This window comes from Oncorhynchus kisutch, linkage group LG22 (assembly GCF_002021735.2).
Source record: "Oncorhynchus kisutch isolate 150728-3 linkage group LG22, Okis_V2, whole genome shotgun sequence".
NCBI classification, from domain to species: Eukaryota; Metazoa; Chordata; class Actinopteri; order Salmoniformes; family Salmonidae; genus Oncorhynchus; species Oncorhynchus kisutch.
The window spans coordinates 21,701,221-21,717,300 of NC_034195.2; the positions used below are offsets into that span (position 1 = coordinate 21,701,221).

The following is a 16,080-nucleotide window of genomic DNA, read 5'->3' on the forward strand; positions in this document are numbered from 1 at the left end:
TGGCAGGATAGCGCAGTAAAACGGCAACAATAAAAAAGGGTGGATTTATTTGGCTGAATCCCTCAGTTGACCATTGGGAGGATGTGAATGCTGCGTATGGGGACATCGCCGCTCTAGTACGGCAACCTGATTGACAAACATCACCAACGCCCATAAACTGGATATAGGAAATGAATCGAGTCGTGAGAATAGTCTATTTCTCTGATAATTGAGAAAAGATCCACCCTTTTCCGCGCACTGCTCGTGTAATAGCGCATGTTCAATAGGGGCGCGTGATTTCAGACTATTGAGTCGTCTATTGTAGAACTCACGTTCTGCTCATTTTGGATTGTTCTTTTCGCCGTGTGCTTTCTTTCATCTCTAGGCTACTGTCCATTTGCGTCCACCCAAAATGGCAACAAGAATCGATAAAGAGGCTTGCAGGGAAGCGTATAACCTCGTCAGAGACGATAACACGGAGATAAACTGGTGAGTGTGTTTAACTTAGTTGTGCATAGGAAATTATAAATCTGGGATTTTACACACAGCATCCTAAGAATTGAGTTGAGTCTACATTTATAAAATCCATAACAATGGGTGGATGATCAAAGTGTGCACTTTTCATTCATTCACCCAGTGTTCAATTTTAATCATTGTTTCAATCCTCCCTAAAAAATACCTATCTTAGTCTAATAATTCAGGGTACCGGGGCATGACTAACTTCCTTTGTCTATCGAAGAGGTACAGTGATAGTGACACGTATATGTTGACACAACACAGGACATGTCTGCCCGGCATTTGACACGTCGGTTTTTGAATGATTAGTCTACTTTAGACTGGTCGTTACATTGTAATCCCATCCGATAGATGTTTTATGATGGACGTGGACACGCATTAGTGGAGTAGACTGGCATAGAGGATCCCTGATCTTTTTGACAGACCGGGCCCAAATATTCAATTTGACATGTCTGTAAGGTCAGTGCATTTTAATTCATGTAGTGTGCATTTTATGTTCTTTTAGGGCAGCGTTTAAATATGAGGGCCATATGATTGTGCCGGCGGGCCAGGGGACTGATTATGAAGAATTCAAGAGTCAGTGCACAGGTAAGGCCAGAATTCCATTAATTTTTGCGCCTATGCAGTTATTTCAAATTGACCACAATGTTCCTGCATAACGGAAATAAGCGCTGTAATAGATCACACACAACATTTTCACGACTTGTTGAAAAAACATGTTGACACACCCTACTTGTAGAGAAATGCCATTGCCATCCTCATCTCTTTCATGTTGCTGACATGGTCTATGACTCTGTCATACAGTAGCATACCTTTTTAGTGTTTGTTGTCCTAGGCTACCCAGCTAAAATGCTTGCTCGCTGGACTAACTCCCTTCATGGTTAATGATGAGCCAGTTAGTTAACATTAACCTACTACTGTACATCTCGCTACATATTGAACTTCCATCCTCTACAGGCCAGGGGCACAATGTATGGTTGGATCAGAATTGCAGTTATAATCATTGGCCAGTATAGAGAAGTAAAACCACAAGTCCAAATCCCTATCTCCATCCATGGTTAATTTAGTAAAGGGACAATGTTAGCTAGCTAGCTATCTAGCCAGCTGCCGGAGGACAACACAATGAGATGCAACAATGTGATGTGATTGGTGTGAAGACAAATCCAAACTGGCTTCCCTTGATGCTTTTTTTCTGGTGCACCAGGACCATTTACAGTTGAGCTCACCGCTGATTTGCTATTATTTTTTTAACCAAGGGAGGCCAACTACTCTCTGGCTTCCCTTGCATTCAACGCTACGGGCGGCAACAATATAATACTATTTTTGACTAGACGGCATCAGATAGATGGGCTACACATACAGAGACAGAGGGGCCCTGTTTCTCGTTTCCACTGCTCTAGAGTCCAATGGCGGTGAGCTTTACACCACTCCAGACGATTTGTATTTATCTTCATTTAACTAGACAAGACAGTTAAGGACAAATTCTTATTTACAATGACGGCCTACCAAAAGGCCTCCTACGGGGGCTGGGATTAAAAATAAAATATAGGACGAGATGCACATCACGACAAGAGAGACCTAAGACAACAACCTAGTGTGGCAGCAAACCATGACAACACAGCATGGTAGCAACACCACATGACAACAACATGGTACAAACATTGATAGGCGCAGACAACAGCACAAAGGCAAGAAGGTAGAGACAACAACTGATGCTTGGCATTGCCCATGGTGATCTTAGGTATGTGTGCGGCTGCTCTGCCATGGAATGTCATTTCAGGAAGCTCCCGACAAACAGTTCTTGTGCTGAAGTTGATTCCACAGGCAGTTTGGAACTTGGTAGTGAGTGTTGCAACCGAGGACAGATGATCTTTAGGCGCTTCAGCTCTCTGCGGTCCTGTTCTTTGAGCTTGTGTGGCTTACCACTTCGCGGGTTGCTCCTTGACGTTTCCACTTCACAATAACACTTGCAGCTCTAGCAGGGGAGAAATTTGACGAACTGACTTGTTGGAAAGGTGGTATCTCATGACTGTGGTGCCACGTTGAAAGTCACTGAGCTCTTCAGTAAGGCCATTCTACTGCCAATGTTTGTCTATGAAGATTGCATGGCTGTGTGCTCGATTTTATACACCTGTCAGCAACGGGTGTAGATGAAATAACCAAATCCACTAATTTGAAGGGATGTCCACATACTTTTGTGTGTGTATATATAGTGTACATTCAGCCTCTTGCAAATTGAAGAATAATTATGGAACACAGAGAGACGAAATATTAATTATTTTATATTTCTTTGTTTTATTGGTCATTCTTTTGGGGGAAGTCTGGCTTCCCTTGGCATCCATGAGTACACGCCACTGCAGTAATCTACTTCATCCAGAAGTAGGCTACTTGGTCGTCACTAGTTAACACAGCCACAACGTCTTATTTATGGCTAAGCCCAGCCTATTTCTACAATTTCTGTTCTTAAAATCAGATTTTAAACCTAACCTTAACCGCACTGATAACCTTTTGCCTAACCCTAACCTTAAATTAGGCTATGACCAGAAAGGTGACCTTTGTTTTCATGAATTTCTACAATGGGCCTATAGCAAATCTGGACTTTTTGGCTGTGGTAACTAGTGACAACAGAAGTACTGCGATCCCAAAGCCTACAATATGAAGATGGGCAGAAACAGCTTCTCCAATCAAATCCCCGATCACACTTGTAGGCGATGTCATGGCGACGTTGGCTACTAAGCTCATGCGCAGAAACATCATCAGGTCTAACGGTGGTCTCGCACGCACGCACCGAACTGCGCATGTGCAGGCGGTCAAATCAAAGACGCTCCTTCTATAAAGTGTTTTATTTTTTACGAAAATGAAAACGTGTCAGTTTATCACTTTCACGACGTTGGAGTAATAACATCTTCAACTACTTAAGATATTGGCTCGAATCTAGGTTGTGCCTTTAGATTTCGAGAAAATTAACAACTAAGTAGATTTGTTTTCATTTTTCTCATTCACTTCTTAAACCCCAAACCCTGGCCTAGTGTGCTTGGTCTGTTCCCGGAATCTGTCCCGTGACTTCATCATATGGAAGTATCCCTTTCTTAGTTCTTAAGTGTGTAGGCCTATAAACTTATGATATCAGTAATATTGAAGTTGTTCCAACTGTTTCTTGTGCAGGGTCTTATTCTACTCAGGACATAGTACCCTTATCAATTTACATTTCAACTTCAATGGGGTATGGACACCCCTAGTGAGCAAATCATGCTGTCGTCACCATATCAGCACCCTCCCCTCCCACACTCTCATCCCTCTAAGATACGATCCTTGCTATCTGGGATCCTTAGGGCGGCTGTACCCCATTGAAGTTTAAATGTAAATTGACATGGGTAATGGTAGGGTTTAGGGTAGAGATGTCCTAAAGATTCCGGATGGCACTAACCAATTAGATGCTGGAGTGTTGGGCGTTGCATTTAAAAACTCCTGTGCTGTTGCAAGCCTGTATTTCCCCAGGCTGTAGTTTTGTTTCAGGGCTGACATTCCAGTGATGAAATACAAATGTATTACAATCTAGGCCTATTACTGATTTATATTATTTTAAAGAGAACTGATGTTTTGCTATACTAACTACCCAAATAGTAGGCCTTACACCTGGCTGTCCAACCTGGTCTCAGAGCATTTTGTATTATCCTGTTTTCGTAAATACGAATCCTCCATTTAGTATGATATGTTATGTTTTGTATGGTTTGTATACATTTTTGGATGTTCATTATCCATTTCATATGATATGTTATGAATTACAGTTTGTATGATATGTTACAAATTTGCTAAATGTACAATATATTATGCATTTGCAAAAGGTATATGTTACGAATTTCAATTTGTTGTGGCTAACGTTGGCTGGGTGGCTAACGCTAACATTAGGTAGCTGGCTAACGTTAGCTAGGCTAGGGGTTAAGGTTAGGAGTTAGTTTAGAGGAAGGGTTAGCTAACATGCTAAGTAGTAGCTAAAAAGTAGTAAGTCGTTGAAAAGTTGCTAAAATTCGAAAGTTTTTGTGTTGAGATTTTGAGATCTATCTATGCATAAGTCACTTAAATAACTCTACCTACATGTATATATTACCTTGACTAACCGGTACCCCCGCACATTGACTCTGTACCGGTACCCCCTGTATATAGCCCCGCTATTGTTATTTTACTGCTGCTCTTAATTATTTGTTACTTTTATTTCCTTATTATTTTTTGTTGTTGGTATTTTTCTTAACTGCATTGTTGGTTAAGGGCTTGTAAAGTAAGCATTTCACTAAGGTCTACACCTGTTGTATTCGGCGGCATGTGACAAATAAAATTAGATTTGATAGACATTTTGCGTTATACGCTCACCCATTCAAACCAACCACCCTCCTTTTGTGTTTGCCTTAAAGATGCACTATGCAGAAATTGCTCCACCATTTCCTGGTTGCTAAAATTCTGATAAATGGAAATTGGGCAAACTGTGTGACAAAACAAGCAACTATAGTGTAGAGAATAATTTTACCATCTAAACCGCTGTGAAATATATTTGACATAACCAGAAATATTGTATTTTCAGCTGTTTGAAGCTGGTGTACAATACCGAAAGTAAAAGCTGCAGAAACAAAACTTAAGAACGGGGAAGCATAGAAATAATAGAAATAATGCTTTAAGTAACCTTATGTAACCATACCAAACGTAACTTATCATTCTAATGTCAGTGTCCCGGATTTACATATGCTATGTTACGTTTAGTCTTGGAGACCAGGCTGGGCTGTCCCATACTACTATAGTCTCTCCTCACTCTGGTCCTTGTCTTTGCCCAGATAATATTTTTTCTCTAATCTTACTGTATAAAATATGATATACATTCTGATGAATCTGCTTTAACAGAAACTGTGAAAGTCTCATCCTGTCTGAGGGCTTGGCCACAGACTGCTGCACTAAGAAGTTGACAGGCTGAGTGTTCTAAAAGAAGCAGGTGTCTTATCAACTAAAAGTTCTAAACTCAAGCGTTCTATTTGTCTTTTTGCGGCATCATCATAGTCACAGTAGTGCAGCTGTTTTCTGGACTGTTGTCTTAACAGCATTGTCAGCATAACTAAAAGGGAAGGCTTTAGAGAGAAGAGATGTTGACACACCAGGAAGTTTACGACAGGGGAAGTCGGGCTTTAGCAAATGTATTATATTTTTTTCAACACATATATAGTTATTCATTACTTGTCAGCCTTACCCACTTCCACAATATGACAAATATAGAAACAAGCACAACAAAAGTATTTGTAAATGTTTTTATTTAAGTGCTAGAAACATTGGTTGTTATACAGAGAAACAGTATAGGCCTTTGTGTGGTCTGGTGGATATCACAGTTCAGTCAGGTGACATGTAGGGGACTCTTGTATGGGGAGGTATTGAATCTAGCGATGGCTTTTGACACCATGCTGATAATTTTAACACTGATTCTTGTTAATGCACAACAGAGCTTTTTGAGGTCTGATAGACGTATGCTGCTTCTGAGTCAGTAAGGCACAGATAAACATAGAAATCATGCCTAGATTGTGCCATCAGTGCACTATTAAGGGTAATGAATGGACAGGGCCTAGTCCAGAGCAGATTCATGTCATAAATGTGTTATTACATTTACTATAATCTACTTAGAGATGTGAATTTACACCTATTTGGTGTGCTGAACTGTAGAGAATAAAACTGCTCTATTCCAAGACAATGTTTATTTTTTTTAAAATTTTTATTTCACCTTTATTTAACCAGGTAGGCTAGTTGAGAACAAGTTCTCATTTGCAACTGCGACCTGGCCAAGATAAAGCATAGCAGTGTGAGCAGACAACAAAGAGTTACACATGGAGTAAACAATTAACAAGTCAATAACACAGTAGAAACCAAAGGGGGAGTCTATATACAATGTGTGCAAAAGGCATGAGGAGGTAGGCAAATAATTACAATTTTGCAGATTAACACTGGAGTGATGAATGATCAGATGGTCATGTACAGGTAGAGATATTGGTGTGCAAAAGAGCAGAAAAGTAAATAAATAAAAACAGTATGGGGATGAGGTAGGTGAGAAAGGGTGGGCTATTTACCAATAGACTATGTACAGCTGCAGCGATCGGTTAGCCGCTCAGATAGCTGATGTTTGAAGTTGGTGAGGGAGATAAAAGTCTCCAACTTCAGCGATTTTTGCAATTCGTTCCAGTCACAGGCAGCAGAGTACTGGAACGAAAGGCGGCCAAATGAGGTGTTGGCTTTAGGGATGATCAGTGAGATACACCTGCTGGAGCGCGTGCTACGGATGGGTGTTGCCATCGTGACCAGTGAGCTGAGATAAGGCGGAGCTTTACCTAGCATGGACTTGTAGATGACCTGGAGCCAGTGGGTCTGGCGACGAATATGTAGCGAGGGCCAGCCGACTAGAGCATACAAGTCGCAGTGGTGGGTGGTATAAGGTGCTTTAGTGACGAAACGGATGGCACTGTGATAGACTGCATCCAGTTTGCTGAGTAGAGTGTTGGAAGCCATTTTGTAGATGACATCGCCGAAGTCGAGGATCGGTAGGATAGTCAGTTTTACTAGGGTAAGCTTGGCGGCGTGAGTGAAGGAGGCTTTGTTGCGGAATAGAAAGCCGACTCTTGATTTGATTTTCGATTGGAGATGTTTGATATGAGTCTGGAAGGAGAGTTTGCAGTCTAGCCAGACACCTAGGTACTTATAGACGTCCACATATTCTAGGTCGGAACCATCCAGGGTGGTGATGCTAGTCGGGCATGCGGGTGCAGGCAGCGACCGGTTGAAAAGCATGCATTTGGTTTTACTAGCGTTTAAGAGCAGTTGGAGGCCACGGAAGGAGTGTTGTATGGCATTGAAGCTTGTTTGGAGGTTAGATAGCACAGTGTCCAAAGACGGGCCGAAGGTATATAGAATGGTGTCGTCTGCGTAGAGGTGGATCAGGGAATCGCCCGCAGCAAGAGCAACATCATTGATATACACAGAAAAGAGTCTGGTAGTGTCTGGTAATGTAGGTAGTGATGTAGGGCTAACATGTGATATGAATGTGTGAGGAAGAGACAGAGTGAACCAAGAATCACTGCCTCCCCAATCCCCTCGGTATTGCTCACAACTCCAGACCCCTTGGATTGAACCTGTTGTTCTGAATACCTTCCCTTTTCTCTTGTACTCACAGATTTATCCCACTTTTGGATTTGGCAGTGTCGCCATAATAAGCCAATATTCCCTGCCTGTGTTCATACTTCATACAGATCAAATCAAATGTATTTATATAGCCCTTCGTACATCAGCTGATATCTCAAAGTGCTGTACAGAAACCCAGCCTAAAACCCCAAACAGCAAGCAATGCAGGTGTAGAAGCACAGTGGCTAGGAAAAACTCCCTAGAAAGGCCAAAACCTAGGAAGAAACCTAGAGAGGAACCAGGCTATGTGGGGTGGCCAGTCGTCTTCTGGCTGTGCCAGGTGGAGATTATAACAGAACATGGCCAAGATGTTCAAATGTTCATAAATGACCAGCATGGTCAAATAATAATAATTACAGGCAGAACAGTTGAAACTGGAGCAGCAGCACTGGACTGAGGACAGCAAGGAGTCATCATGTCAGGTAGTCCCGAGGCATGGTCCTAGGGCTCAGGTCCTCCGAGAGAGAGAGCGAGAGAAAGAAAGAGAGAATTAGAGAGAGCACACTTAAATTCACACAGGACACCGAATAGGACAGGAGAGGTACTCCAGATATAACAAACTGACCCTAGCCCCCCGACACATAAACTACTGAAGCATAAATACTGGAGGCTGAGACAGCAGCATAGAAACACTCTCACAAAGCTCAATCAACTCGCAGTACACAGGAATCAGGCCTTGCCAATTGCTGGCTCAAACATTGTGACAAATCAATTTATTTAAGAACTATACCATAATTATCTGTCATATGACAGCTGGGAATGGAAATGGTCTGCGGGGTCATCAGCCTCTGCAGGTTTCTGCCTGTCTGATGGTCAGTCTCATCTCTGACTGACTGCTGCTGTCTCATCTCTCTCTCACTCTCAGATGATGTGCGTCTCTTTGGCTTTGTGCGGATCACAACGGGTGACGCCATGAGCAAGCGGGCCAAGTTCACCCTCATCACCTGGATAGGGGAAAACGTAAGTGGCCTGCAGCGTGCCAAGATCAGCACTGACAAGACACTGGTGAAAGATATTGTCCAGGTTAGTGACTCTCTGTTCTCACCCATACTCACATGCTTTTTTTTAAACAAATACTATTTTTAAATAATGTGCTGTTAAAATACAATACAGTAAATTGATTGCCAAATAAAGTACAACACAATTTTGTCTGTGCCATCTCTCTACCTTCCTTTGTCTTCCTTGTCTAACACTCTCTCACACATTCCTTTTCTGTCACCTTCTCCCCTCTCCTCTTTGTCTCCTGCAGAACTTTGCTAAGGAGTTCATGATCAGTGATGCTCGTGAGCTGGAGGAGGACTACATTCGCACCGAGCTGAAGAAGGCAGGCGGGGCCAACTATGACGCCCAGGGAGAGTAGAACAAAGTCCACAAGGGCAGGGGAGGGGCTGCTACCTTTTGGGGGAGGGAGGGGTCTTCATGCCTGGATGAGAGAGGGGGGGGGATATACACACATACACACATGCACAAACACACACGCACACACAGAAACACAACAACAACAACAACAAAAATCACAAAAAAGCACATTGAGACACACTTAGACATATGCCTACAGTCCTATCCTCAGCCCTCTTACCAGTCATGGTTGATTATCTACTGTACTGTGCATCATCTCACTCATCTCAGCTGCGCCACAACGTTTAGAACTATCTCAATCTGTGGTGCTGTGTTTGTGTTACAACTGGAAAAGACACGTTACTGTACTGTATGTCAGAAGGGCAGAATTATTCTCTTTCTCTCTCTGATTGGACTTATCATCATTGTGCTTTTACTGTATCTTCCTCTGTGGTTGTAGTCCAAACATGCATCATTGGTCAATAGAGGTCTTTCCTGCCCAGCAGTCTCGTCTCCCAATCCACCCCCAAGGTATACCCCACTGTGTTTACTGCCTTAATCTCCCATGGAGAGAAGGGCATCATGGGAGTTGTGTTTGTGGACACTACACTGTTATTGGCTATCCTCCACTCGGGGGTGGGGCTAAGATTCGCCTATGGAACACAAACCAATAGGGCAGGGCTGTAGCACTGTCAGTCAGCCCAACCCAGGAGCAGCCATCTCTCTGTTGTAGCCTCTTTTTATTTGGATTAAACCCCAAAAATGAATGTTTTTATTTTCTCTAAGAGTTTAACCTTTGATTTATTCTTGAGAGCAATGTTATGTAGGAGATTTACGGAAACATTTAAAAACTGAACTGGGCACACGATCAATCATTTCTGAATAAAACCGTTTTTTTTTTTTCAAGCTCGCTGGTCTCTTTGTTTGTGTCTAAAGCGCTCATTGACATGGAAAGGAGGGCTGGGTGATTGTGCCGCCCTAGTCTAGAGTACACATAGTAACTGTCTCTGGGGGGCTTTATGGGAGTAGCATATGTTGTCATGGTCACTACTGTCAGGCTCAGCCAATCACATTCTCAGGACAAGCTTTTCTGTTCTAAAGCTTGTCAATAAGAACCCCTCCCTGCTACTCAATCCCTCTGTTGGCTAACCCCTTTTCTCTCCTCTCCAACAATGTTATATTTGCCTCTATTCTCTCACCTCCCCCATCCCATACCCCCTTTCCCCCGCCACCGGTAGTTTTGTTCAACAGATGTGAACTCGACTGCCTAATTACTTAATCTAGTAATCTATAAGCCTCTAGCAGTCTGCTTTTATGACTTGTAGTTTAGTTCAGTTTGTAGTGGGTAAGAGACTGATAGAGGGGTAAAGACCAATTTCAAACAGAGCCTTAACCCTATGTGTAACTTGAATGTTTGTTTGAATGAGTGTTGAATGTTGTTTATATTAGGTCAATCAATAGCCTCCAGCAGTGCTGGTTCAGCTCCAGACAAGCGGACTGAGTGTTGGAGTGAGAGCAGGGGACTGAGAGACTGGTTACAGTGTTCTGGGTGAGGCCGTACTAGTCAGGTAAAGATAAAGATTCGTGGCTCAGTATTAAGTCACAGTAATTGAGGATGCAGGGTGAGATCAAATCTTTAAACTGTGCTTATTGTGATGTTTGTGTGTGTGTGTGTGTGTGTGTGTGTGTGATCTGTTAGGGTAATCTTGTGTGGGATGTACTGTGTGAGTATGTGACTTAGCCCAGTTGGAGCTGAGTGGAGGATGGGTGAGACAGGTGTTGTGTGGTGTCTATGGGGACCATATTAATTAGATTAGCGACTTTAGGGAGTTAATTTGCATCCTTGTCACACCGGTGGACAGACTGCTTTCTGACTCTAACATAATTTAACCTGAGATGATCATGCTCACAGGAAAATAGACACATTCTTATCTGCTAGCCTGTTTACAGTATCATTAAGGTGTGCATGTTCTGACAGCTCCACAGCAAGGCCAAAGGTGAAGCCAGGTTTTCTACCTTGTGCTGTGGGAGTGTAACTATACAGTACTTGAGTATAAGCTTGAGGGAGAAAGAGAGGGAGGGTGTAAGTACATGTGTATTACAGTGAGGGAGAGTTGCTTAAGAAGTGAGTTCTAGGAGTGTTGTTCACTCTGGGATTCACAAGTGAGTTCCTGCCAGCAATACTCAGCTCCTTCCTGGATTCCAGAGGCCTCCCATATCCAGCATATTTCACATCCCACACATCGCTGCAGAGTCGTGTGTGTCTACGTCAGTGAGTGTTTGAATGCCTGTGCGATCCATCTTATCCCAGCAATGTTCTTCCACACTGACAGGGAGGCTTTTTCTGTTCTTTTGTTTGGCAACATGTGTAATTCAAACCAGATATCACATTTGACCAAAAGATATAAAGAGTATGGAGCCTGTTGTAACATCTTGCCAATATCACTGAAATATCATTTAACTGTATTATTCACTGCACCAGTTGACATTATCAAGATCCCTCCCTGGATTCAAAGAAACATGACAGCCCCCACAAAGTGACTAGCACGGCTGGATTGTGTACTTAAGGGATATTTAACCAACCCCTCGCTGTGCAGAGGAGCTCATCACTTTCTTCTATCATGTCCCCTGAAGTGCGAGAAGGGGGGGAGTGGTGAGGGGGGCCCTTTCTGCCACTGTGAATGGGTCACATCTCAATGCTTCTGTGTGCCACTCCATCATTGTCACAGAGCAGCCATTGTCAGGGCTTAACGAGCTGAGCTGAGCTGCACTCCATCCAAATTGATGCATCTGTCTCCTCAGTACAGTGGCAGTCGGTCCACTCAGGTCACTGTCCACCAGATCAAACCCTCCCCTATCTCTGTCATCCCTGACATATCAACACTCAAATGACTCAATTTGGGAAATTATGAAAGCAGTTATTTTCCACAACAACAAAACAAAAGTCAACAACAAAAGTCAAAAAGATTATTTGTCATCATGGCCAAAGAAATGAGGAATATGATCGAGTAGTTTAATTTTCTTAGAAACATTTGGTACAGTTTCTCATCTATTGCCTTGTCACGACTTCCGCCGAAGTTGGTTCCTCTCCTTGTTTCGGCGGCGTTCAGTGGTCGACGTCACCAGTCTTCTAGCCTTCGCCGATCCACTTTTCATTTTCCATTTGTTTTGTCTTGTCTTCCTGCACACCTGGTTTACATCTCCTACTAATTTACATGTGTATTTAGCCCTCTGTTCCCTCCATGTCTGTGTGGGGTATTATTTATTGTCAAGTTGGTAAGCTTCCGGCTGTTTTGCGCCAGGTTTTGTTTTATACCCGTGTTTGTGGCAGCCGGTACTTTGTACTTGGGTTTTGTACCTTGTGCTCCTTCACCTGTTCTTTGGGCATTTGGTTTGTGACACGGTTGTGTTCTGCATTATGATTGTCTAAATAAAGTGCTTTGTCCATTCCTCTCTGCTCTCCTGCGCCTGACTTTCATGCACCAGCTACACCCACCATTGACAGAATACCCCACCCCTTGATTTGAGACAGCAGGAGCAGGTGCCCCTGTTATTGGGGTAGAGGAGCGCGTCCAGGAACACGCAGCGATGCTCCTCCATCTCGGCGCTGCCATGGACCGCGTCGTCCAAACAATGGACCGCTGGGAGAGAGGGAGTTCCTCCAGCACCTCCACCAACACAACAGGGGCCTCCACTACTCGCTCCCCCTGCACCTGGTTCCAGTGGGATTCGCCTCGCCCTCCCCGGGGAGTACGATGGGACGGCTGCCCGCTGCCAGGGTTTCCTGCTGCAGTTGGAGTTATACCTGGTGACTGTCCACCTGGCTCCTTCGGGCCGTGAGAGGGTGTCCGCCCTCGTCTCATGCCTCTCGGGCAAAGCCCTGGAGTGGACCAACACCTTGTGGGTGGAAAGAGATGCGGTGCTGGACCACTTCGAGGAGTTCACCTGTCGTTTCCGGGCAGTCTTCAACCACCCGCCCGAGGGTAGAGTGGCGGGTGAACGTTTTTTCCACCTGCGGCAGTGAGGAGCGCACAGGAGTTCACTTTGGACTTTCGGACCCTGGCCGCTGGAGCGGGATGGAACGACAGGGCCCTGATCGACCACTATCGCTGCAGCTTGCAGCTTGTCGGGAGTTTGCCTACAGGGACACCACCCTCACGTTTGACCAACTGGTGGACCTGTCCATCCGGCTGGATAACCTGTTGGCCACCCAGATCAGGCTCTGTTGGTTCCATCCCCCAGCACCACCGCTCCGATACCTATGAAGCTGGGAGGTGCTACGCTAAGGGAGGCTGGAGGAGGGGCCTTCGCGTGCAACATCTGTGGCCGCAGAGGGCACACTGCCGGTCTGTGTCGAATTGGATCCTCTGGGGGTCAAGGCAGCAGGCAGGACACTCTAGCGTCACCCCAGGTGAGTTGGGACCATTCTCACCCAGAGCCCTCGGTTGCACACCTGTTTTTGAATGTCATGACTCCTGAGTTTTCCCCGCATTCCCAGCATAAGGCGCTCGTCGATTCAGGCGCGGCTGGGAATTTTCTAGACAGAGCATTCTCTCATAGTTTAGGGATCCCCATTGTTCCCCTGACTGTGCCCTTCCCAGTTCACACCTTAGACAGTCGACCATTGGGGTCAGGGTTGATTAGGGAGGCCACCGCTCCCCTGGTAATGGTGACACAGGGGCGTCACAAGGAGAGAATCAGTCTCTTTCTCATTGACTCTCCTGCATTTCCCGTGGTGCTAGGCCTACCCTGGTTAGCCTGTCATGACCCCACTGTTTCATGGCAACGGAGGGCTCTCACGGGGTGGTCGCGGGAGTGCTTGGGGAGGTGTTTAGGGGTTTCCGTTGGTGCTACTATGGTGGAGAGACCTGGTCTGGAGACCTGGTCTGTGCGCATTCCCCCTGAATATGCCGATTTGGCTCCCGCCTTCCCCAAAAAGAAGGAGACTCAATTACCACCCCATCGACAGGGGGATTGTGCGATAAATCTCCTGGTAGACGGCGCTTTTCCCAGGAGTCACATGTATCCCCTGTCACAGGCGGAGACGGCGGCTATGGAAACATATGTCTCCGAATCCCCACGTCAGGGGTACATTCGGTCCTCCACTTCACCCGCTTCCTCAAGTTTCTTTTTTGTGAAGAAGAAGGAGGGAGGTCTGCACCCGTGTATTGACTATCGAGGTCTAAACCAGATCACTGTGAGGTACAGTTACCCGCTACCTCTCATAGCCACAGCGATTGATTCAATGCACGGGGCGAGCTTCTTCACCAAACTAGATCTCAGGAGCGCTTACAACCTGGTGCGTATCCGGGAGGAAGACGAGTGGAAGACTGCGTTCAGTACGACCTCAGGGCATTATGAGTACCTGGCCATGCCGTACGGGTTGATGAATGCCCCATCAGTCTTCCAAGACTTTGTAGACAAGATTTTCAGGGACCTGCATGGGCAGGATGTAGTGGTGTATATCGATGACATTCTGATATACTCCACTACACGCGCCGAGCATGTGTCCCTGGTGCGCAGGGTGCTTGGTCGTCTGTTGGAGCATGACCTGTACGTCAAGGCTGAGAAATGCCTGTTCTTCCAACAGTCCGTCTCCTTCCTAGGGTACCGCATTTCCACCTCGGGTGGAGATGGAGAGTGACCGCATTTCAGCCGTGCGTAATTGTCCGGCTCCCACCACGGTAAAGGAGGTGCAGCGGTTTCTAGGGTTTGCCAATTACTACCAGAGGTTTATCCGGGGTTTTGGTCAGGTAGCGGCTCGCATTACCTCACTGCTGAAGGGGGGACCGGTGCGTTTGCAGTGGTCGGCTGAGGCGAACAGGGCTTTCGGTCACCTGAGGGCTCCGTTTACCTCGGCTCCCGTGCTGGCCCATTCGGATCCCACTTTGGCGTTCATAGTAGAGGTAGACTCGTCCGAGGCTGGGATAGGAGCTGTGATCTCTCAACGCTCGGGTACGCCACCGAAGCTCCGGCCCTGTGCCTTTTTCTCGAGGAAGCTCAGCCTGGCGGAGCGAAACTATGAAGTGGGGGACCGGGAGCTGTTAGCTGTCGTCAAGGCTTTGAAGGAGTGGAGACATTGGCTTGAGGGGGCTAAACACCCTTTTCTCATCTGGACTGACCACCGCAATCTGGAGTACATCCGAGCGGCAAGGAGACTGAACCCTCGCCAGGCAAGGTGGGCCATGTTTTTCACCCTTTCTTACAGACCAGGTTCCCAGAACATGAAGGCAGACGCACTGTCCCGGCTGTAAGAAACAGAGGTGCGGCCCATGGATCCCACCCCCATACTCCCACACGGCCTCCTGCCTGGTGGCGCCGGTAGTGTGGGAGCTGGACACGGACATTGAGCAGGCGCTACGTGCAGATCCCACTCCCCTCCAGTGTCCCGCTGGGCATCTGTACATTCCATCTGCTGTCCGTGACCGGCTGATCTATTGGACCCACACGTCACCCTCCTCTGGTCATCCAGACATCGGTCGGACGGTGAGCTGTCTGAGTGGGAAGTACTGGTGGCCCAATTTGGCTAAGGACGTGAGGGTTTATGTTTCCTTCTGCTCGGTGTGCGCTCAGTGTAAGGCTCCTAGGCACCTGCCCAGAGGTAAGCAACACCCCTTACCCGTTCCACAACAGCCATGGTTGCACCTGCCGGTGGATTTCCTTACCGATTTTCCTCCCTTACAGGGTAACACCACGATCCTGGTCATTGTGGACCATTTTTCTAAGTCCTGCCGTCTCATCCCTCTGCCCGGTCTCCCTACGGCCCTACAGACTGCGGAGGCCTTGTTTACACACGTCTTCCGGAACTACGGGGTGCCTGAGGACATAGTGTCTGATCAGGGTCCCCAGTTCACTTCGAGGGTCTGGAGGGCGTTCATGAAACGTCTGGGGGTCTCAATCAGCCTTACCTCGGGTTTTCACCCCGAGAGTAACGGGCAGGTGGAGAGAGTTAACCAGGATGTGGGTAGGTTTTTGAGGTCTTATTGCCAGGACCGGCCGGGGGAGTGGGCGGTGTTCGTGCCCTGGGCAGAGATGGCCCAGAACTCA

General features: G+C 46.1%; 1 protein-coding gene across 1 annotated transcript; it reads left to right on the forward strand.

Moving 5' to 3' along the window:
* The first annotated feature begins 15 nt into the window (after positions 1 to 15).
* On the forward strand, positions 16 to 12,483 carry LOC109866940 (coactosin-like protein). Its single transcript, XM_020455867.2, has 4 exons — positions 16 to 468; positions 1,001 to 1,083; positions 8,561 to 8,718; positions 8,945 to 12,483. Exons 1-4 carry the CDS (start codon positions 392 to 394, stop codon positions 9,053 to 9,055), a joined length of 429 nt encoding a protein of 142 aa, XP_020311456.1. The 5' UTR covers positions 16 to 391; the 3' UTR covers positions 9,056 to 12,483.
* The last annotated feature ends 3,597 nt before the right edge of the window (positions 12,484 to 16,080 follow it).